At 43.5% G+C, this 24490-nt stretch overlaps 1 protein-coding gene across 1 annotated transcript; it reads right to left on the reverse strand.

Annotated features, from left to right (window-relative positions):
- Positions 1-1329: 1329 nt before the first annotated feature.
- rabl3 (RAB, member of RAS oncogene family-like 3) lies at positions 1330-6721 on the reverse strand. The gene is made up of 8 exons (XM_079519028.1): positions 6597-6721; positions 6199-6290; positions 5675-5804; positions 4783-4897; positions 3750-3900; positions 2968-3039; positions 2852-2890; positions 1330-2648 (listed from the first exon to the last, which is right to left on the reverse strand). Exons 1-8 carry the CDS (start codon positions 6640-6642, stop codon positions 2592-2594), a joined length of 702 nt encoding a protein of 233 aa, XP_079375154.1. The 5' UTR covers positions 6643-6721; the 3' UTR covers positions 1330-2591.
- Between the last annotated feature and the right edge of the window lie 17769 nt (positions 6722-24490).

Here is a 24490-nt window from a genome sequence, read left to right on the forward strand (position 1 = left end):
TTGTGGCAGTTCAACCTGACACTGAATTTAACACACAGGGTTAAAGTTTGAATTATTATTTATGTTGCAAAATTTGTTTGACTTTATATATTGTGATTGTTGGTGTTAATTGATGATTGACTGATTGTTGGCGCCAGTGTAGGGATTAGGGAACATAACAACATTGGTTTTGTGTATGGTGTCAATTTGAGTACTCTAATTGTCTCCACCAGGCCGAAGGCATGGGGAGAGAGTATGTTTTGCACTCCGTCCGTCCTTCCTTCCGTCCGTCTGTGTACAGCTAATCTCCGGCACCGTTAACCCGGTCGATGCCAAACTTTGCACACACACTCCCTGGATGCCAACGATGAACCTCTGCCCCACATTTTCCAGAACAACCTGTTATAGCGCCACCATGAGGCAGCTTTTCACATTTTTTACCTAAAACTGCACCGATCTGCGTTATAGCGCCACCATGAGGCAGCTTTTCACATTTTTTACCTAAAACTGCACCGATCTGCGTGAAACGTTGCATGCACACTCCCTAGAGGCCAAGGACAAACCGTTGACCTGCATTTTCCGCATCTGCCTTTTATAGCGCCACCAGGAGGCTGACTTTTGTAAAACACATTTTTTGATATTTCTCCTCCAGATTCTGTCCAGAAATCTCACAAATCGTTACACAGTATCTCTATGGTCATGTGCTCAAGTCGGATCTGTCCGATATTTCATATTCCATCCTAATTGGCTATAATTGGCTTTCACAGTTTGCAAGATTGCCCCGTTTTCAACAAAAGCCTCAAATCATGAACGCAGCATGCAATTTACGTGAAATCTTTCACACATTTTCTTACTAGGCTGAGGAATATATCCCACCCTTTTCACATTGGCCTGTTATAGCGCCACCAACAGGTTGATTTTTGCAAAACACCTTTTTTGGAACAAAATGCCTAAAAAACATGTTTATATTAATCCTAAAAAGTTTGCCAAACATCTCACACAGTCCTATCCTCCTGGTGGAGACCTGTGCCCAGAAGGGCACTTTTTCTAGTTATCATTGCAGTCCACTCCTCTCCAAGTATTCAATGTCACTTTATTGTTTCCCTTCAGGGAGATTCAGGTGGTCCACTCATCTGTGGCGACAAAGTACATGGTATATCTGCCTTTATGGATAATACTCACGAATGGAATACCCACTTGTACTGCCCGAATGTGTTCATTAAAGTCCCTTTCTTTATCCACTGGATTGAAAAGGTGATGGAATTATGAGGTTACATACAAGGCCATGGAACAGGTTTGCAGAATGTTCCATCCTTTTGTCATTCCAAAACATCACAGAGCAATACATCACACCGTAAACTGCAACTTTTATTTAAAATTTAAATCATCAAGACATTCTTTTGTAAATCTTTTCCATGTGAAAATTATACAATCACAAAATAAACAATCCATTTGCTAATATAGCAAAACTAAGGAATACATTGTGTACATTCATTGTAGATTGATTCGATTTGTACTTGTAACCTTAGATAATTGTAAGTAATAATTTGAACTCACCCTCTTTCACCGTCGTTACTCTTAGAAGGATACTGACAGTCTGGTATGCATTATGAATATGAGTCACCATACACTGGACACTTCTGATAATCATTTTCCAAAACATTCCATTCATTTCAATATGGGACGAAAATGAACTTGGAAATTGCTTAGGAGTTAGGACACTGAACTTTTTTCAGTGAGTCCTGAGAATTTTTTTTTGTTAAACATATTTAATACATTTTAAAGTGTGTATTGATTTTAAAAGCATAGCTGAAAACAATCCCTGGAGAGAAGATGGATAAAACAAACGTCATAGCCTCATAAACAATGTTTAGCCATCACTGACTGTTATGGTAACTTATGTAATGACAATGGATATAATGTAAATGTATGCTAAATCAAAAAATAAAGCCTTAAACTGAAATGGTCTCGTCTATTTGTACAATATATGACCAAAGCTGTGTGCTGAGGGTGGCATGGTCCTTTATTTACTGTAGAAAATATGAGTAGTTTGTGTCCCACTTCACACACTCCCTGTGTCACGGATTAAATACTTTTCTTTATACCATCTGCTCCTTATTGTGAATAAAATGGATTTAACTGCAATTAATAATAGATAATAGCTGACATCTGCCATGGTATTTTTTAATTGACATTGACAAGACCAGATGGTTTAAATGTATATAGTCAGTTCATAATTAGGCCACATGAAATCTAGGTGTGTGTGTGTGTGTGTGTGTGTGCGTGTGTGTAATATAACGTTCAGACCAGGAGGTCACGAGAGAGTGGGTGAGGTGGCCATATCGTTGCTGTCGGGCAGAAACCTCTTATTTCCATATTCTAACTTTTTGTGTTTTTTTTCCGTAAATTAACACACTACTTGATCATACTACAGCGTCACACAAGAAGTAGTAGAAGCAACGCGTTTTGAGCTTGTACTGTAGATGTGCTACTTTTGAAGTAACAGTTTTGGACAGAACACAAGGTTTCCACCCGACAGACGATATAGAGTCCTCAGTCCTCTATAGGTAAGAATCGTGGTGGACTTGGAGACCAGACCGCAGAGCAGCTCCTCAGTCATAGTGCAAGCTTTTGAAGTTGAACCGTTTCCGTTCTGTGAAACCTGTCATCTGCACAGAAGGAGAGAAGAATGATACATATTTACCTGGTAACCTAGTTTCTTTGAGGCACTACATTGTTCTCTTTGCACTCTACTTATGTGACTAAGTACCTTGTTGTTTGTTGACTAAGGTTCATGCTTACACTCACACTCTGGATAAAAGTGCCAGCTAAATGTGTAAATTGTATTGTGAATCTTGTAAATGAAACATACCTGACTGGGATCTCTGGTGAAGTATCTCTTCTCTACGACCTATTATGAAGAAAACAATAAGTTATATGTTCAAAAACAATAAATATGGAAGGCTGCCTGCACCATGCATTTCTCACCTTGTCAAAGAACCTGCTCAGCTTCACTGCATTAGATGTGCCTGCAGCGAGGTATCGTGGGTTGGTGGAGTCCTTAGAAACAACATAATACCTTAGTCACAAACCTCAAACATGATGGCTGTAGTCAAACTGAGGTTAACATCAATGTAGAACACGCACGCACACACACACGCACACGCACTTTTATAAATGGTAAATGGTAAATGGTGCATTTATATAGCACCTTTATCCAAGGCGCTTTACAGATATTGTGATATTTATCCCATTTAGGCCTGAAAAAATCTTCTAAATCATGACAGTTTTCTGAAATACCCATGTTTCTATGTCAGTGGTGCTCAATATTTCATGTCAAGGACCCCAAAAATTATATGTAATAGGCCACCGACCCCCATCTGAAAATATGTTGTTCCAGGGACCCCCAGAAGCAAAGATTTGAGTTAAAAACGTTCGCTCTGAAAGAATATATATTCAAAGATTTGCACCACATTTTCATGATTTTTCAAAAATAGCAGACCCACAAGCTCGTAGTGCGGCACTCGGTAAAAAATTGATGATAGATTCAATGAATCTATCATGGTTAAAATGGAGTTTGGAGTTACTGTATAATGGGTTTGTATAGGAAGGGGTCGGGGCAGCTAAACTGAATATCAAATATCTAAATACTGAATCGAGCCACAAAAAGCCTGAGTAGACAATAAAATGACCAAAAGTTTTTTTGAAAGTAAAATATCCCTTAAGCTAAAAAAGATTTCAGATACTACATTGTAAAACCTTCAGCTTACCAGATTGATTTCCTCTGCATTGAAGTCTTCTGACAGGAAGGCTGTTCGGGTGAGTACGTCACTGCGCTTGTTCTCTGGGATTTGGTCAAACTTCGTGCCAATCAGCAGCAGAGGCACTGGGTTCTCTGCAAACTGTTCCCTGTCATAGTCCCTGGAAGGGGGTACAGGGACATGGGGGTGTCTCAGCTTAATGACATGCCCTGGCCATTTCCACTGAAGATATTTCTAATGGAAATATAAAACACCCCAACCACACCAATGGTTGCCATGCAACTCCTTGCAACCAAATGGTTGTGAGTAGATGCATGTACAGTAGACCCATGTAGATGCAAGAAACCATTGAATTGAATTAATTGAATCACTTGGGTCGACTTGCTTCACCATGCACCGACGTGCAACAGGACATATCACACCGCTGGGACAGACGCTAAAACCGTTTTGTTGCGTCTCGACCCATTGGTGTGGTACTGTGGTTTGGGCTTTAAAACAATCTGGCCAGAGTAAAGAAAATGAAGCATGGTAAATGCTTTATTTCAAATGCTATAATAGATGTTTACAACCTAGGGCCTTGCACACAGTATACCTTCAAACACCTTATGTGCTAGGAGGACAATGAGACAAACTGCTCTTATGATTTTTCGATCCCGTTTATTTTATTCTTGTTGTTATATATTGTTCCTGTCGGGCAGAAACCTTTCGTCTGCATATCTTTTTGTGTTTTTTGTAAATTAATGCCCTACTTGATCATACCAACTACAGCATCACACAAAAGCATCAAAAGTAGCAGATTCAAAACTCGAAATGACGCAGTTTAAGCTTGTAGATCTACTATTTTGCTGTTTTTGAAATTGAATAGTGAAAAGTAACAGTTTGACATACTGTATGAGCTTTCCACCCGACAGAGACGATATAACTTTTACTTTTACTTTTACTTACTACCCATTTAAACTTGTGTCTTTCATTAATGAGAAGAAGTTACACTGTGCCATTTACATATTGTACATTACAACACATTTACACTATTTGTACGTACCCATTGGAGACTATAACTCCTGTTGGCGAGGAGTCTTTGTTCAAGGCCTCTAATGACCAGCGATAGAGATTCTGGGAAGATTTCTTGTTCGTCAAGTCATGTACTAAGACAATACCTGAGAGAGGGAAAACAAACCATTATCAATCCATACATTCTCTTGGTCCCATCTATGACTGCACCCTTCATAGGGCGTCACATTATAGCATTAAGTCATTGTCATGCAGAAACCTCTTATCTACATACAGTACAGTATTCTAACTTTGTGTTTTTCGCAAAAGAATGAATTTGATCGTACTACAGCGTCACACAAAAGTAGCAACATGTACTATAATTGTGACTAATTCAAACACTATTCTGTTGCTAGTTTGACCACTTCAAATAACTACTAACCAAAAATGAGTGAGCCATTGTGACACATTTGTGAGCTTGTAGATCGGCTATTTTCGGTGCACATGCTTCCATTGAAGATGAAATAGCTGCCGATAACTTTAAAGGAGCATTCAGTGATTTGGGTGATTTGGAAAACCACCCAGTCCGCCCCGGTAACAAAATGTGCACATGCACGCTCTACAGTGGGGGGGAAGTGCAACAGACCAACAGCACGTGCACAAAGGCCCGCCCCGACTCGATCATGATTGGAGGAAGGCCCCACTCATCCTGATTGGATGAAGGTTTTGCCACCCGCCACCAAAACTGAAACTAGGGTTTTTTGACCCCAGGGGCTCACTGGGGACAGGGAGGAACTCCTTATATGGTCAGCACACTCTATAGTAGGGAGGATTATCCAGAAAAAAAGGGGGAAAAAGTGATATTTGAATTAAGTCAAATCACTGAATATACCTTTAATCCATGCTTCACTGAAAAGGACCAAATGATAAAAGTTTCACTTTACCATTAACGGAATTGTAGAAGACGGCTCTGGTGCTTTTGACACTGCTTGCACTGCCGAGAGACCCTCCCACATCCCAGAGTTCAATGTAGAAGGTCTTCTCCTCTGGGGTCCCCTCCTTATAGTCGTGTATCTGGAATCCAGTCAATCAATTTAAAACATGAACATTGGATGAGACTTAGAGCAGAGGTTCCCAAACTTTTCAGGTCGAGACCCAGAGAGATTTGACGTTTACCCGGGAACACTAGTGAAAATAGCGGGTCTTGACCCTGGAGCCATGTTGTCTATAGTACTGATGTATCAATGATTGATTACATTTCACAGTATGCAGTACAAATACTTGAGAATGGATCCAGAAAAGGCACAAAGACTGGTTTACATAAGGGTCCTTACAGTACTCTGTGTACAAATGGAACCAAATTGGCACAGCCATAGTAAATTAGAAGACGTCATTCTGACGTCATCGACGATGACGTCAGAATCGATGTCTACGAGAGTTTAAATCTTGGGCTAGGTCAGATGCTTACCCGCACATCCACAGAACAGCCAACAGTCCACGATGGATTTCCTAAAACTTGGTTCTGACATAGCAAATGGACCAGTGAAGACTTCCCTACACCTGGCAAGGAGACCAGAGGGTTATAACTTTTAGCACAACATTCTCAAAATCGTAGGATTGCAGTTGAAACTCTAAATTAAATATCTCTGTGAGGAAAACGGACTGGTGATGGAATATTTTGCCTACACGTATGTTTGTTATGGTAAATGTAGCATTTAATACTGTAGCTGTCTGTCTGTCTGTGTGCATTCATCTTCATCATCACAGCATCAATACAAAAACAAAGGCCTGGTAGTGGTACACAACATACACCTTTGAAACCATCAGTAAATCATTTAACAAACAATGTAGCTAGTAGCTACTGACCTGAATCCCCTAAGACTAACACCTTCACTCTGTCCAGAGAAGCCATGTTTTGTTTTGTGACAGCTACACTCGCGTCGGCTTTTCCTGGTTTTCATCCGTTTGTTCAGTGTTCTGATCCGGTCTACAGCCCGCATACTGTATCCGGTCATTTCTGCACACACATACATGCGAGCACACTGGTCGTTTCCGTATCCGCTCTAGACCGGATTCAGCTAACTGGAATTGATCCCGGTCTAACTTGTACCCGCCCTTTAAACGATTCTCATTATAATTGGCCGAGAATAAATAACTGCTTCCTGCTCAGTCTAAACGCCTCTCGCACACTCGCTGTTCGCAGCAGTTTCATTGGGTAGGGAAGGGATAATGTCAAGCTGTCAACAGTTTATTTGAGTAGCAATGAAACGAAACGGCCACAAGATGGTGCTACTCCCTCGCGTCACCAGGCTTTCCAGGAAACTGCACAGAGAATGGACACTAGGGTGATTTTGAATTGATACAGTACATACAATACCAGACGTGAATATTATGTCTGCGTTCAACATGACTAAAATAAATTACAATTAATTAAGGGCGCCGCCCCTAAAGGGGGCGTGACGTGACACGCAACAAAAGGAGTCAATGAGATAAACTGACATGTTTTTAATATCAAGAAGTTTTCAGTTTAGCCTACGTGTATTGTAATGTTTTTAGTATAGTTTAGTTTTTGTTAAATTGACAGAAAATCGTGAATGGCTCCACAAAACAAGTTACAAAAAACAAAACAAAAATGTGGACCCTATGTACACAGGCTGTTAGGCTACCGTAATGGCTCGAGAGGAGGACCGTGCTTGTGCTCTAAGCATTACGGTAGTGGTGGTGAGGGTTCTCTGATGCCCGCTGTGACACACTCCTCCGCTACACACAGCTCCAGGAACAAGACGAAGACGCTACTACTCTCAACAGAACAGGTAAAAACAACAACTTCTCTTTATTTTCTCTGACAACGTGACGCTAAGTGGGCTTCTTTATTTTCTCTGACAACGTGACGCTAAGTGGGCTATAGCCGTACAGTGTGAACGTTTATGGATCGATGACATACACTGTCATGCTATGGGGAGTTTTCCACCCCACACCTTAGAACATAAAAATCTACTCATCAGCACAGCTGAAATGATCAGCTGCTCCTCTCCTCAGTCTCCTCTCCCTCCCTGTCTCTCCTCCCATCTCCCTGTTTCCCCTCTCCTCTCTCCCTGTCTCCCCTCTGCTCTCCTCTGTCCTCTCCCAGGCTGTCTCCCTTCTCCTCTCCTCTACCTGTCTCTCCTCCCCTCTCCCTGTTTCTGCTCTCCTCTCCCTGTCTCCCCTCTCCTCACCCTGTTTCTGCTCTCCTCTGTCCTCTCCCAGGCTGTCTCCCTTCTCCTCTCCTCTCCCTGTCTCTCCTCCCCTCTCCCTGTTTCTCCTCTCCTCTCCCAGTCTCTCCTCTCCTCTCCCTGTTTCTTGATTGATTGATTGATTGAAGAATTTATTAACAGTTTGCAGAATTACAGTACATTTCAAGCACAAACTCAATACAAAGGCTGTTAACTGTGAGTGGACGACCCAATTAAGCATTACACTTGTTTCCAACAGGGTCCACCATGTTCAAATCATCAAAACATTTAGAGACGTACAAATAGACACTTCTATAGACAGAACAGGAATTCATCAAAAAAGAATTCATCCTCTCCTCTCCCTGTCTACCCTCTCCTCTCCTCGATCTCCCTGTCTCTCTCTCCTCTCCATCGATGGAGAAAGGACGCATTGTCCGTTTTGCTGGTGGCTTGGTCTATTTTTTTTTATAGGCTACTTGTTTGCGCTCAGGTAGCGGCGCACCGAAAAAGCGGATTGTCGGTGCGCGACACAGGTCTGACTGCGCGCAACTAAAATCAGTGGTGGGAATCGGGATCGTGTGTGTGTGTGTGTGTGTGTGTGTGTGTGTGTGTGTGTGTGTGTGTGTGTGTGTGTGTGTGTGTGTGTGTGTGTGTGTGTGTGTGTGTGTGTGTGTGTGTGTGTGTGTGTGTGTGTGTGTGTGTGTGTGTGTGTGTGTGTGTGTGTGTGTGTGTGTGTGTGTGTGTGTGTGGAGGGGGGGATTAATGAAATAATGGCAAAAGCAAGCATCGAGCAACAGGAAACCGATATCATGCTTAGACAGTTAGACTCATTGATTTGCGTAGTTCATTGTTAAATCCAATTGATCGGTGGTTTTATATGATCTTTTTGGATGTACCGTAATAACGTCAGCATGAAGATGATGTTCCATTCCATCATGTATTGCGGTCACTGCGGGAAACTTGCCTCGGTGCAGAGAGACAGTGCGGGGCAGCTTGTGTTTGAGGTCCAGCTTTACGAGGTGTTGTTGAAATGTCACCGGGCAGAAAGCTATGCAGCCTTTCTCCTGGCAGTATGCTACTGTTTGCCACCACATTGCGACACTTTTCTCTTTTGATGACTCCTTCCAGGAGGTTCTCGTGATGTCACTGTGTTTAACATCATCCTGCATGCCTTTCTTTGTGTATAATAGGTTAGTTATATTGATTAGTAATGGAATGTGATTCATTGTGATTGTGAAGCAAAGGCATGCTTCTGGGACAAAATGGCATGTCTCTGCTATTTTGCACAATAACATGGAAAAAGGAGTATGAAAGAGCGAGGGAGAGAAAGAGAGATGGCAGGGTAGAGAGATAAGGGGGGAGAAAGATAAACTGAGGGAGAGAGAGGGGGGTGGGTGGACTGAAGAGAGGAGAGGAGAGAGAGGGAGTGGGGTAGTGGGGATAACAGGAAGATAACAGGTGTTGCTGAGTCACACACACAGCTCGTCTCTAGTCGATCAGAGAAATCGTAGCCTGTGATAGGTGATCTAAAATGATTACCAGTGTGTTACCATGGCGACGGCGTCGTCACTGTGCAGCAGAAAGGCCATACTGGATGGGAAGACAGTGGAATGTTGTGATGTGGATTGATTGCGTAACACCTTCTCTGAATCAGGTCACACCTTGACCATCTCGGAAGAATTATTTTTTTCTCTTTTTTTTCAGAGTTTATTTGAACTACTTCAACTACATCATTCGTATTGGGGAAAGCTTTTTGCAGAAAGATAGCACATTGACAATCGATCAGTGACGGCTCGTCCATTTTGTACAATGGGAGAAAGAAAGAGAAAAAATGTTTATTCTGCCATTCTATGGTGCTACACCAAAAGTGGTGTCTTCAAACCACGTACGTAACCGAATGTCACAATCAGGGTCAAGAGTCCTGTGTAGCCGCAGGTGGCTCTATTCTGATAGTAATAATTGCTATATAGTTTGTTCAGTAACAGGGTTTTCAAGTTACATGAAGTCCCCAGCATACACAGAACCATCATATCAGCAAGGCAGTTTGTTTAGTGCAGCAATGGCTGAAGGAACGCAACTCGGTGTTGGGTGAAATCAACCCTCAACGGCTTCAAAACCCAAACGTTTTCCTAAGTTCTGTATCTTCGCCCAGATGCCATTTGGCAATGGTCCGTTTGAACCGCTGGAGGTCCTCAGACTCGACATTGAGAACCAGCGATGTATAAGAAGAGTCTCTGACAGTAGAGCCTTTAGAGGTCTTTCTCTCCCGGTACTGATGAATCAATATTGAACGGAGAGCTGCGTTCTCATTTACATGAAGTGCATGGTATTGATTTATTTTGTGTGTCATGGCCCCACTCACCTGCTGTGGGCATCCATCCATACAGTAGATGTCTGGTGCATTCCTGATGAGGCTATGGATGCCAGAGATAGCACTGTGGTTCTCAAACCTTCATATGTCCGGTGGAGAGAGAGAGAGAGAGAGAGACACACACACCCCGATGGCAGAGGAAACCATGCAAGGCCCCAACCTGCACATTGGAAGCAATATGCACACAGAATAACTCTTCGTACTTCTAGGCCGCTTCCCTACTTCGGTGTTACCGATGATACTAAATACACACACACACACACACGCACGCACACACACACACAGTGTGTGAATGGGTATGAACAATCTATGTAAAGTGCTTTTGATAAAAGTGCTATATAAATGCACCATTTAAAATCATGGCCAGCTCATGCAGGCGTCTTGTACAGCAGCCCCCGCAGTACCACACCGGAGGGGGCTGGCTCACTGACTGTGCAGCGCTCATGTAACCCAAGGACTGGCCTTGAATTTCAAGCGTCTCCTTCTATCCATTGCTCCTTGTTGGCTTCCATTGCTCCACTCACTTTCTGCCTGAAACATACTGATCAAGGGAATCAAAGTTTGACGTTGGAGCAGTGCCGACTTAATGCATGGACTTCAGGTGCTGCAGCACGGGGAACCAACCTCGGGGGGCACCAAATGGCAGGGCAAATGGGATGCGTAGCACCACGAAGGGTCAATCCGGCACTGTGTGTGTGTGTGTGTGTGTAAATGGTGCATTTATATAGAGCCTTTATCCAAGGGTGAATGCATTACATTCACCCATTCACACACCGATGGCAGCGGAAACCATGCAAGGTACCAACCAGCACATCAGGAGCAATTAGGGGTTCAGTGTCTTGCTCAAGGACACTTCAACACTAACTCTGGGGGAGCCCGGGTTCGAACTGGCAACCTTGCGGTTACCATCCGGAAGTGTGTGTGTGTGTGTGTGTGTGTGTGTGTGTGTGTGTGTGTGTGTGTGTGTGTGGACATGGACTGGACATCACAATAACATTGGACAAACCAGATGCAATGCTTAAAGTATTAGCACGAGTACTAATTTTCAACACTGTCCATTTTCTAAAATAGAATAACACTAGTCTAAAACCCAATCAAGTACAAAAGAAGAACACACACACACACTTTTGTTATTATATATCATTCAGATAACTATGTGAGCACAGTTGATATGACGATTTCAATAATCTTTCTCTAAACACATTACCATCCATCTCTAGTTTTAGAACCGTCGGCAAAGAGTTCCAAAGGTTTGCCCCCTTGGCTGAGAAGGCAGACTGTCCGAATGAGTATATTAAAGTAAAACAAAAGCACCACTTTTCAACATACCTTCATATAATTGGTCCTCACTAATGTAATAATGTTCATAATAAAGTCCCACAATTCTTTTTCTACTCACTCTGTGCCTCATAGGAGGGCTGTGGGCAGTTCAGAAACTCGTCCACCAGTGACATCATCAATGGGGAATCCAAGCTAATAGAAACGGCAGGCTTTCTTTTCCTGAAAAGTTGCAATGCGCTAATGGAAGCCATCGTTCTCACGATAATAAAAATCTAAATATATATTTTTTAATCTTGTTTAAAAAAAAATCGGCCTAAGGATGATGTCACTGGTGGACGGGTTACTGAACTGCACACAGCCCTCCTGTGAGACACAGACTGAGTAGAACAAAATTGTGGTATTTTATCATAAACATTAGTGAGGACCAATTATATGAAAATAAATTGAAAAGTGGTGAAGTGGTCCTTTAAGTAAAAAGGTTGTGTTGTCTTATACTACAATGATGCCACCTCATTGGTTTCTGATCCATGACTATTATAGCTATAGTTTGTACATTGATGTTATTTTGGTGTTACACACACACACACACGCGTGTGTTGGAGGGAACTTTGAGGGGAACGGGACCCCTGAAGTGCAGGGCTGCTGGCCTCTGCAACAGGGCTGTCAACACAGGGCTGAGTGTCAACACAATGACCTGGCTGTTCTCTGGTGTCCCAGCCGAGGGGAGGGGAGGGGACCAGCCTGATGGCTTTGCTGTCCCAGCGAGCTAGGAGGACAACCTGACCTTCTGATTCCACGTTCGTTTTGCAACACATCATGGCTATAGGGCTGCCTCATGACATTTTACCTGACGATTAATTGTCATACTATATTAATTGCGATGAACGATTTAATTGTGGTTTTGGTAAAAAACACAAGAAAAAGTATACTTTGAATTTTGTTTTAACTCAGAGAAATGGCCGATCTACAAGCACAGAACATGACACATTGCACTGTGTCGTGAGCTTGTAGATCTGTTATTTCCATCCGACGCATTTGAGTTGTTTATTTATGTTTATGTTTATTTACAACTTGACATGGCACAGAAGTTTCCAGGTGTGCATATTTAATCAGTGTGCACTTTCACAATGTGCAGCTCATTCAGCCAACGACATGGCAGAGAAAGCAGATAAGAGGAGGTCAGCCTTATGTTGTGGAAGTATACCATATTCACATTATTTTGTATTTGTTGATAAAAGGAGTAAGAGCATCAAATACAAGTTAAGCCCAGGTGACAAGTATCAGATTCCATTTGAAGAGCCTCCTGGCCACTGTCTCCTGTTCATTTTATGTTTACCAAACATAATAGTAAAGCGCTGTAAAGGGGATAGTGCATATTGTTGCTGTCTTATCTCCATATTCTATTTTTTTTGTGTTTCTCGTAAATGAATGCCCTACTTGATCAAGCTACACCATCACACAAAAGTAGCAGGTCCACAGCGCGCTGCGTTTTGCACTTGTAGATCTGCTACTTTTGCTATTTTTGAATGCATTTTTGAAGGTTTCCACCCGACAGAGACGAGACGTCATTCCAGAGCTAAAGATTGTGGGCCGCTATATGCGATGACAATAAATGCACAGTAGGCTATACTCAGTCAGGGCATGGTTGGGTTCGGACTGAGACACACAGTGGCGTGGTTTACCCAGTTCCAGAGCTGAGCCCCTTGATAACTGGACAGTGAGCACACAATGTCGTCCTTTTCTTCCTACTGTTTAATATTTAAAGTCAGCAGAGCGTAAAATTTGCCAGCCAGATAGAGGATTTTGTGAATGAATGAACGAACGAATGAAGGACGATGTTGAGAGAGAGAGAGAGACGGAGAGAGAGAGATCAGTGCCATGGTGTTAGCCAGTGTATAAAGTAACATAAAGTAAGTCCAGTGAGGTATACTTACTTTACTCAAGCATTTCAATTATTATCTTTACAAGTTACAAAACATACATTAACCACTTTAAGCTCTATTTTATACTTTGGATATTCACAATGTGTCGTGGAACGTTGTGAGCTTGTAGATCTGCTATTGTTCGATAAAGTTTGACACGTTTTGTACTTTTACTCAAAGGTTTGAGTATGGGCCTTTTATTTGAGTATAGGCCTATTTTAGTATAGCCTGCTGTGATAGCTACTAATAATTAAGCAACAAAATGTGAGTAGGCTACTCTAGCAGCTCACTCCACCACACAGGTGGAGGTGTGGCTTCACTTCCTTCACAATCTTCTATGCAGCAAAGTGTTCATTTAACACTCCGGTCTGGACATTGCTGTGTTCTCTAGTCCAGTGCCAGGATTTTTAATCTCAAGCCAAAGCAGCTGCAGGAGACCAGTGTAGCACAGGTCCCATCCAGCTACCTCACCTCAAAGGCAGCATTCACTTCATGAATGATCCCCAATGGCCAACTTGGCTTTAAGGGTGTCCAATTCAATCCAGGGCAGTTGGCACTTGGCATGGCTGGCAAATTAATTTCAAATACATCATTTTCAAGGACCACTTTGCTATGCATCAGGGCAACGGTACCAGAACTTTTCAGGCCATCGCCCCCCCAAAATAATCAAAATAACCCCTAGGGCCCCTACCCTGACAAGCACTTGGAATGTTTTAGAATTAGGGCATTTTGTTTGGCTCGGTTCCACAGATAAATATTGTGAAACTACTTTCATAATGTTTGACGCTTTCTTATTATTTGACAATTTGGCTAATGTTTGACCTGTTTTTATAGTATAGTGTGTTGATTACTCTTAAAAAGGTCTTCAAATTAAATGTCACTTCACTGGCATCTGGGACACCCCCCCCCCCCCCCCCCCCCCCCCCCCCAACCAAAAAAAAGGGGAAAAAATCATGTGCCACCAGTTTGGGAATGGTACGGTACGGTCGTACGGAGCCCCATAACTCTGATGGTGTACTAAATGGAACCATGGTTGCTTGACTTGCCTCCTAACAGCCCCAGCAGTAATGGAAGGCCAGGGACAGGTTCACACATCATGTAGCTAATGCAGGGTGATCTGGGTCACCTTTACATAAGCTGCGTGTGTGTATGTGGCAGTGAAACAGATCTAGTCTATAATCCTGATCCGAACACACACACACACACACACACACAGTTTCTGCATGCACTCCCATGTGCATGATGCCAACAGACTCTGCACTGCTTGCTTTCTTCAGCCAAAACTTGACGTAATAGAAAGAGAGAGAGAGAGAGAGAGAGAGGGGGGGAGGGGGGGGGGGGGTAAAGTACTACAGCAGGAGCTGTTGTCCTTAAATTCCCCACTCTAGTCTCAGTGGTTGAGGTTTCTAAGCCACTACATTCAGATGTGTGTCACATTGGTGTAAGTGTCTTGTGGTCACCAATCACCATGGCTGCCACGCTTTGACATGATCTTCCAAAGGCCCTCACGACTTACAGTGTCGAAAGCCTTCGACAGATCTACAAGTATAGAGTATGACGTTCTGTTCTCGGCACTTATCTTGGAGTTGGCGAGCGGCAAAGATCATGTCCACTGTACCACGACCTTGCCTGAATCCGCACTGACTCTCCGGTAGGAGGACTTGATGTTCAAGGTGTTCCGTCAGGCGGTTCAGCAGAATTCTAGCCAGGATCTTCCCTGCTACAGACAGCAGGGCAATGCCTCGATGGTAGTTACATTCCTGCCTGTTCCCCTTCCGCTTGTATAGGTGGACAATGGATGCATCTTTGAACTCCTGTGGCAGCTTCCCTCTGTTCCACATCGTGCAGAATAGCTCTATCAGCTGTTTGTTTAGAGGTGGTCCAACAGCTGCATAGATTTCCACTGTAATTCCGTCGGCACCGGGTGCTTTGCCATTTGGAAGTCCTCTGATGGCTTTGATGACCTCAGCTTCAGTTGGAAGCTTGTCAAGGGCAGTGTTGACTGGGACTTGAGGGAGGCGTGCAATGGCTTCATCATTGATGGCTGAGGGGCAGTTGAGGGCACCGTTAAAATGCTCAGCCCAGTGCTCAAGGATCTTCTCTCTGTCTGTGACCAGATTGCTGCCATCAGCACTAAGGAGAGGGGGAGAACCTGATGTGGTGGGGCCGTAGATAGCCTTGAGGGAGTTGTAAAAGTTTTTGAACAAACATTGAATATCTATGTCATTTGAACCCTTCCACCCAGCCCGGTTCCTCATCTCTGAATCAAGCCAGTATTGAAGCAAATTCAGGGCTGATCAGCACGGTTCAGTCGGTTTAGGCCCTTTTAGTGAAAAAAGGCTGGCTCTGCCTGGTCAGTGTCCTACCCTTGGGCTTAGGTTTGTAGTGGTAGCAGAGGACGGAACAAATGGCATATCTGGACCAGTTGCTATAAATAACAGATGGTTAAATCACACACTACCAGATGGAATGACAATTTAATATATCCTCATCAATTAACAGCATGGGAGACCTTTACAGTCAGTGTGAAGCAAATTTGATGACTGTTAAGATTGGAATCGGAAAAATGTGTGCGCACGTGATGATTGGAGTGAAGTTACTTTATTGACACAATTGTACAAAACATTGGTTCCAAACAATAGTCGCAAAACCCATGAATAAAACCGTTAAAAGGTACAATACATTACAATTTTAATTACACAACAGAAAATCCCTTGACTCATTCAACAGGAGCTTTCTGTTGCTCCAAAATTGATAGGCAGGCATACACAAAGTTCCTCTCTTAGTGCCCACAAAAAGTGAGCTCCGATCAGTGAACTCATGTACAGCTAAGCTAGGCCTGTCACAATTATTCAAGATATTCACAATTATTTCGCAAATTTGTGGGTTCTCAAAATGCATTTTGTGCTCAAACACGAAGATTTATGTATATATAATATATTTGTGCACACTGCACAGTAATGAGCAGGATAATGTATGTTGATACAGGTGTATGCTACCTTAGAATAGATGTAGACCTATTTCAGTGCATTAACATAATTACCTTAAAATTAACGAGCGTCAACGAGCACCAGCTAGAAACGTGCCAGCTAGAAACACGCACGCGCGCGCACACACCTGCCAGCACCTCAAGTCTAGTCTAAAGTGACTAGAGTATGTCTCATTTCTCTCCAAAAGCCCTTGAATATGATTGAATATTATTAAGAATTACTGTCATTATGGTGTTCTCCCACTTCATATAGCACACGCCACTAGGGGGCGCGCCTAGTGGGGGCGCCACTAGGGGGCCGCGGCCCCCATAGTCAGCATAGATATTAAAAAAATAGATGCCTCATTGGCCACTGCAGTTCGTTGGAGTGATGTGTGTCGACGGGAGGGCGGAAGAATTTCCACTGGGAGAGGAAGTACGCCGGAAGAGTGGAAGGCACGCTACGTCACGCTGTCACTCGAGTGACTACTGGCCAATCACAGCGCATCTTTTCCAGGACTTACAGACCCGAACATGCACTCTGTGACGCACACTCATGCTTCCGCTGGGCTTCGCAAGGAATCTCGGGAATTTTTTGCCCTCCCTTGAGCACATACGCTCCAGAGCCGAATGGGGCGTCTACCTATATATGTCTATGATAGTCAGGTTCTAGATATGTGTTGGAGTTATGAATGAACATGCTATCAGGTCCTACTGTAGATGTTGGAGTTATGAATGAACATGCTATCATGTCCTACTGTAGATGTTGGAGTTATGAATGAACATGCTATCAGGTCCTACTGTAGATGTTGGAGTTATAAATGAACATGCTATCATGTCCTACTGTAGATGTTGGAGTTATAAATGAACATGCTATCATGTCCTACTGTAGATGTGTGTTGGAGTTATGAATGAACATGCTATCAGGTCCTACTGTAGATGTTGCAGTTATGAATGAACATGCTATCAGGTCCTACTGTAGATGTTGCAGTTATGAATGAACATGCTATCATGTCCTACTGTAGATGTTGGAGTTATAAATGAACATGCTATCATGTCCTACTGTAGATGTTGGAGTTATGAATGAACATGCTATCATGTCCTACTGTAGATGTTGGAGTTATGAATGAACATGCTATCATGTCCTACTGTAGATGTATGTTGGAGTTATGAATGAACATGCTATCATGTCCTACTGTAGATGTATGTTGGAGTTATGAATGAACATGCTATCAGGTCCTACTGTAGATGTTGGAGTTATGAATGAACATGCTATCATGTCCTACTGTAGATGTTGGAGTTATAAATGAACATGCTATCATGTCCTACTGTAGATGTTGGAGTTATGAATGAACATGGTATCAGGTCCTACTGTAGATGTTGGAGTTATGAATGAACATGGTATCAGGTCCTACTGTAGATGTTGGAGTTATGAATGAACATGCTATCACGTCCTACTGTAGATGTTGGAGTTATGAATGAACATGCTATCAGGTCCTACTGTAGATGTTGGAGTTATGAATGAACATGCTATCAGGTCCTACTGTAGATGTGTGTTGGAGTTATGAATGAACATGCTATCAGGTCCTACTGTAGATGTTGGAGTTATGAATGAACATGCTATCAGGTCCTACTGTAGATGTTGGAGTTATGAATGAACATGCTATCAGGTCCTACTGTAGATGTTGGAGTTATGAATGAACATGCTATCAGGTCCTACTGTAGATGTTGGAGTTATGAATGAACATGCTATCATGTCCTACTGTAGATGTTGGAGTTATGAATGAACATGCTATCAGGTCCTACTGTAGATGTTGGAGTTATGAATGAACATGCTATCATGTCCTACTGTAGATGTGTGTTGGAGTTATAATATTATCAGGTCCTAGATATGTGCAGCAGTTAGAATATATGTGTTGTTGTGGAGGTGTACTGTGTGTTAGAATGAAGGAGCTGGTGGTGTTGTGGTAAGTGTGTGGGCTCAGCCTGGAGGAACATAAGGAGCCAACATGACTCACTCACTGTTATTATAATCTCACATCGCACGCCGCAACTCTCTCCCTGCTCAATCTCTCTCCTCACTCACTCACTCACTCAGTCACTCACTCACTCACTCAGTCACTCACTCACTCACTCACTCAGTCACTCACTCACTCACTCACACACACACACACACACACACACACACACACACACACACACACACACACACACACACACACACACACACACACACACACACACACACACACACACACACACACACACACACACACACACACTCTCTCTCTCTCTCTCCCCCCTCTCACTCTTTCTCTTAAGACTGTATATCCCTCTCTAATTTTCTTACTTCTCTCTCTCTCTCTCTCTCTCTCTCTCTCTCTCTCTCTCTCTCTCTCTCTCTCTCACTGTGTGTGTGTCCCTCCCCACACGTTGTTCCAGTTATAATGTCAACTACGTGCATGTTTTCTGTTCGTTTTGCAAGGAGAAAATGGACAGTGGGTGGGCGGTGGCACTTCAGTGTGGGCACAGTTCCCGGCACCCACTTTGTTTTCTTATGTTCGTTGGTGTGGGTGTGTGTGTGGGTTGGAGGCTAGAACTAGACAGCAAGCCCAGAGTAACGAACGGACACACACAGTCCAATCCAGACTGTTCATTTAGTTCTTACACAATAAGAGGATCTGCTATACTTTTGATGCTTTTGTGTAATACTGTACTGCCCTCCAAAGCCAACGTGCAGCAACTAAGTTTTTGGACACACTGGCTTATTTGTGCATCCCAAATGTCAAAATTAGCCTTTGTGATTTTTGGGGGATAAACAATTACCTCAAGAACAGATATACAGTTAGTGTAATATCACTTTGGCTGACCACACTTTTAAACCCATTTTTTGTACATCTTTTGTTCGTAGTTACTGCATTTTGGCTTTGTGTAGGGCATTCATTTACAAAAATCACACCCGTGTGAACTGAGTGGTGCAAACCCCCCCCCCCCCCCCCCCCCCTCTCTCTCTCTCTCTCTCTCATATTAGCAGGCAACAGTGCATCTCTCTGTCTCTGTTTCTGCCACAACAGCGCCCCTACTGGTACTCATGAGTCACACATGAGTCACACACATTAACACGAGTCACATAGGTTAACACGAGTCACATACGTAGGTGAACACGGACATTGCTGTTCTTTGGAGTGGTTGCACCACTCAAAAACAAACACACACACACACAATATTGAGATACAAAGTTTCTGGCTGTCAGCGACGATCGACAAAATACATGAATGCCCGCACATACTGTCTACTCTCACATGAAACATAAGTCACTGGCCCACAAACTAACCTGGATCCTTAAACACTTATGGCATGTTTCTTTCCGACAGCAACAATATTGCACGCGCACGCACGCACACACCCAGACCCTGGTGAACGTTACACCAGTGTGTTTATTAGATTAGGAGGATTAGGAGCCAGCTTATACGTTATTAAATGTGAGTATAGGAACCTCTCCACAGACGGAAATTACAGGATTACTGCAGGAGAACACTGTGAGGTCACGTCGTTGTATAAATGCTCATAAGCGGCACACGCATTTTTTTGTTTGTTGCAATAACCAGTTGAACCCTAGCATCCCTATTGTGAGCTTGTATATCTGCTATTTTCAGTAAATATGCTTGGGTTAGAGGGTAATTGAGCAGAGTGTAGTTTACAAAGTATTCAGGGTTTAAGTGGATAAATGTCTGAGAGTGAAAATACACATTAAAATCATTTCTTCTCTGAATTGAGCCTCAGATTGAGGAATTTGAACAGAAAGCTTGAGCTAAAATCGTCGCTACCTCGCGGTTACAATATTAACGCTTCTGATGACTTGAAAATTAAATGAAAATACGATCGCGAGATTAACTTTAGGCAATTTTGCTTCCGGTTCATTTTGGAAAAATAAAAGACGCCTCGACTGTTGCATTCGGCGGCAAATAAGTTGCAGTGCCGGAGTCAATGGTGGCAGTCAATGAGTTAGCATGAATCCACCATATTAATAGAAAGGCTGTGCAAACAAAACATGAATTGACGCTGTTGACATTGCTGTCAAACTAGTGTATGAAGCTATCTATAATCAGTGCGGACATTGTAAGCTGGGGGGAGCTAGCCTTGGACATCCCAGCAGTGTCTGTCTGTCTGTCTGTCTGTCTGTCTGTCTGTCTGTCTGTCTGTCTGTCTGTCTGTCTGTCTGTCTGTCTGTCTGTCTGTCTGGCTGTCGTCCCCCCGCCCCCCCCTCTCTCTCTCTGTAATTTTGCTGACTCACATCAATCTGCTGTCAATTGTGTTCCCTCTCTTGCCCCCATGTCTCCATCAAGTGTGTTCCCTCTCTTGCCCCCATGTCTCCATCAAGTGTGTTTCCTCTCTTGCCCCCCATGTCTCCATCAAGTGTGTTTCCTCTCTTGCCCCCCATGTCTCCATCAAGTGTGTTTCCTCTCTTGCCCCCCATGTCTCCATCAAGTATGTTTACTCTGTTGCCCCCCATGTCTCCATCAAGTGTGTTTACTCTGTTGCCCCCCATGTCTCCATCAAGTGTGTTTCCTCTGTTGCCCCCCATGTCTCCATCAAGTGTGTTTCCTCTGTTGCCCCCCATGTCTCCATCAAGTGTGTTTACTCTGTTGCCCCCCATGTCTCCATCAAGTGTGTTTCCTCTGTTGCCCCCCATGTCTCCATCAAGTGTGTTTCCTCTGTTGCCCCCCCTATGTCTCCATCAAGTGTGTTTACTCTGTTGCCCCCCATGTCTCCATCAAGTGTGTTTCCTCTGTTGCCCCCCTATGTCTCCATCAAGTGTGTTTCCTCTGTTGCCCCCCCTATGTCTCCATCAAGTGTGTTTCCTAGACTGTCTATCTTCACACTACCAATAAAGGCAGAACAGCCCAAAACAAATCATTAAAAAATTGCTATCGGATGCTTTGTCCTCTCAGAGTACGACACACGCATGCATTGGTTGCCATGTTAACTGTACGGTTTTTAGGTAGCATACTTTAACTTGGTATTTCCATTTCTTTCTTAGAGGCAGATATTGTACTTTTTTCTTTTACTCCATTACAATTATTTGATAGTTTTAAGTTAACTATAGTTACTTGCTGCTTTGCAGATTTATATTATTAATACCAGTAAGACGCCCTGAGGGCGAGAAGCATGCATCCGCCTGGGTGACGGCAGACTGTTGGGCAAGCGCTGGCGCTTTGGGATGGGGGGTCAGATCAACATATGGAATGAATTCTGTACTGGCCATATATGAAGCGTGTCTTGAGTGTACAGGGTTTGCTGAGGTCAGATCAACATATGGAATGTCAGAACAGGTCAGCTCCATATATGGAGATCGAAGGGTGGTAGCGGGGGCAGTGTCTTGAGTGTACAGGGTAGGGCCGGGCCTTAATTTTCGGGCCTGTTGAGAACACTAGTTTTCGCCGGCTGCCGGGCGCGGTTGCACTTTGGGGCGGGCCCATCTAGAGTTTGAATGGACAGGTATCAGTCAAAAGGGAGACATCGAAGAGGAAGGACGGGTGGGGTAGGATCAACATATGGAATGTCAAAACAGGTCAGCTTCATGTATGGAGAGTTTGAGGGTTTGAGGTTTGAGGTTAGATGTAGGCCTAGAGTTGCTGGCCGGCTCCATATATGCAGATCTAGGTGATTCTCCATGTATGGCTATCCAGGGTTTGATGAGGTCAGTGTCATGATCTTCATTATGGAGACGGCCATATATGAAGTATGTCACAAGCCGTGAGGGACTGACGGCCATACTGTATATGGTGGCGTGGCTGATGGTTTTGCAGGTTTTCATAGTAATCTGCGACCTATGATCGCAACAAAACATTCATTAACCACTCAAGCACTATTTTATTCCTGACCTACAAGGCAAGCACATAAGCTTGTGCTATTTTTACTAGGACTGGGCTACTTTTACTTTGGTACTCTAAGGACCTCATTTATCAATGGAGTGTAAATTCTGCCCTAAATTCAAGTGTGGGTTTTGGAGGGTGCTCACGTCGGCACGGCATTTATGAAGTGATCGTAAATAGCTGATCAGGATCAGCTATTTATGGCATAAATTTGGTTGCAGCTTTGATAAATGTCACGGTTGAAACCGACCGCTATTGAAATGTTCTCGAAACACCCCGATTTTATGACATGAACAACCGGAATACGACCAAACAAATGTGTTGAAAAACAATAAGAAATTATGTTCCCTCTCGCCTCGCTTGCCTGCAGACGCACGCACACACCTATGCAAGTGTGCATTTTGGCACATTGTAAAGAAACACCAGTAGGATTATTCCACGAGGCTACAATTGCAACCTTTGTCAAGTAGGAGTAGGCTACATGAATCACACACACATCACAGTTACATTATACATCGCCATGAATGGAATACGTTTGTAGGCTACCAACTACCGTATATTAATTTTCCCTTTTTGTGCGCAGTGCACGTAAAAATAGTCATAGGGCGGCTGTGGCTCAGGAGGTAGAGCAGGTCGTCCAATGATCCCTGGGTCGGCTGTTCGAATCCCGGCTCCTCCTGTCCACATGTCGAAGTGTCTTTGGGCAAGACACTGAACCCTACATTGCCAGTAAAATAAGTTTGTCAGTGTGAGCTTGCCACCATTGGTGTGTGAATGTGGGAAGTGAGGACGCTGGCGTTGACTGTTCGCCGCTTCACCTCCCAATGTATGAATGAATGAACCATTGTAAAGCGCTTTGAGCACTTGTAAAAGCGCTATAAAAATGCAATTCATTATTATATGTAGGGTAGGCGATCCCCGATTGCTGTGAGTGAGTGCCACGTTCATGAAAGATAACCTGGCAAGTCATAATCAACGTTTATGGAGTGATTGATGAATGAATGCATAAACCTATATGGATGAAGGCTGGTGTGTATGCTGGGTGGGATCACTGGGATGCATGTCCAAGAAAAGATTTCAACATCGGCGCCCACCTTTTACTTCTGACAGTCTTATTAGTCAGTATATTGTTGTGGTATTGCTACTTTTACTTGAGTAAAACAATCTGTACTTTTTCCACCACTGCCACACAAGTCCCCTTCAATAGGCTCTGTGCACAGCAGCCATATTGGAAAGGAATTGGGCCTCTTCTTTAGTTCATTCAGGTTTAAGTGATGATGATAATTAAGGCTCTGTTCCATTTAGTGTAGTACTGTACTTCTCAAAGGACCATCATAACTCTGTCAAATGGTAGTCAAATGGAACCAAATGGACCTGTAAGTAAGGGTCCATTTGTACACTCTCAGAGTTACACACACCTGTGAGGGGTCATTTGGAACTCCCTCAAGGAACCATGAGGGTCACTCTGAACCACACTTTGAGACCCACTGGTGTAGAGTGTTTCCAGTGCGCCAACATGCACAAACATCCGCACCCTGATTCTCTTTGACCAGAATGGAACAGAGCCTTCATCTTTAGTATCATTGGGAACACCAACAATATGGCTGCTGTGCATAGAGCCTATTCATACAGTACTCTTTCCCTCATCATTTCTTTCCATATTCAATGCAAATGCATAGTAGCTGCCCTCCTACTCACAGTGATGAATGTGGTGGGAATGAAAAGGCAGATCAAGGTCACACTATTGTGATATGGTGTCTCCATGCAACCTGAACGCCATTAATACAAACACAACCAGCCTAGCAGCCTAGGCTGGTTGTGTATAATGCTGTTACTGCTGTATAATGCTGTTACTGTGGCATGGTGACAGAGACGCTTCAGCGTCCTTCATTGGTGGCGGTTGTCGTAAAGAGATTGGGTGGCTGTCTTGTGCTCCGTACTTTATATGTCATTTTCATTTCTGTCCCAACTTCCAACACAGAATTGATTGTTACTGGATAATCATGATACAGTGCCGTGTGGGCCTATAGAGTGTCACAGTCCCGCCCCCTTTCATGACGACGAGAGCCCCGGAAGAGATTTCCCCGTTCGTTTTCCCCATAGACTTTTCAACGCCGCGGACAAAGCCAA

The sequence above is a fragment of the Electrona antarctica genome (assembly GCF_951216825.1).
Source record: "Electrona antarctica genome assembly, chromosome: 13".
NCBI lineage: Eukaryota > Metazoa > Chordata > Actinopteri > Myctophiformes > Myctophidae > Electrona > Electrona antarctica.

What these genes read in the sequence shown, in the direction of transcription:
- rabl3 (XM_079519028.1), bottom strand. Translation starts at nt 6,642, where the DNA reads ATGGCTTCTCTGGACAGAGTGAAGGTGTTAGTCTTAGGGGATTCAG. An exon ending in GCTGTTCTGTGGATGTGCGG is followed by an intron (nt 5,805 to 6,198) that starts GTAAGCATCTGA and finishes ACTGGATTCCAG; the next exon opens with ATACACGACTATAAGGAGGG. An exon ending in CTTCTACAATTCCGTTAATG is followed by an intron (nt 4,898 to 5,674) that starts GTAAAGTGAAAC and finishes TCCCTCTCTCAG; the next exon opens with GTATTGTCTTAGTACATGAC.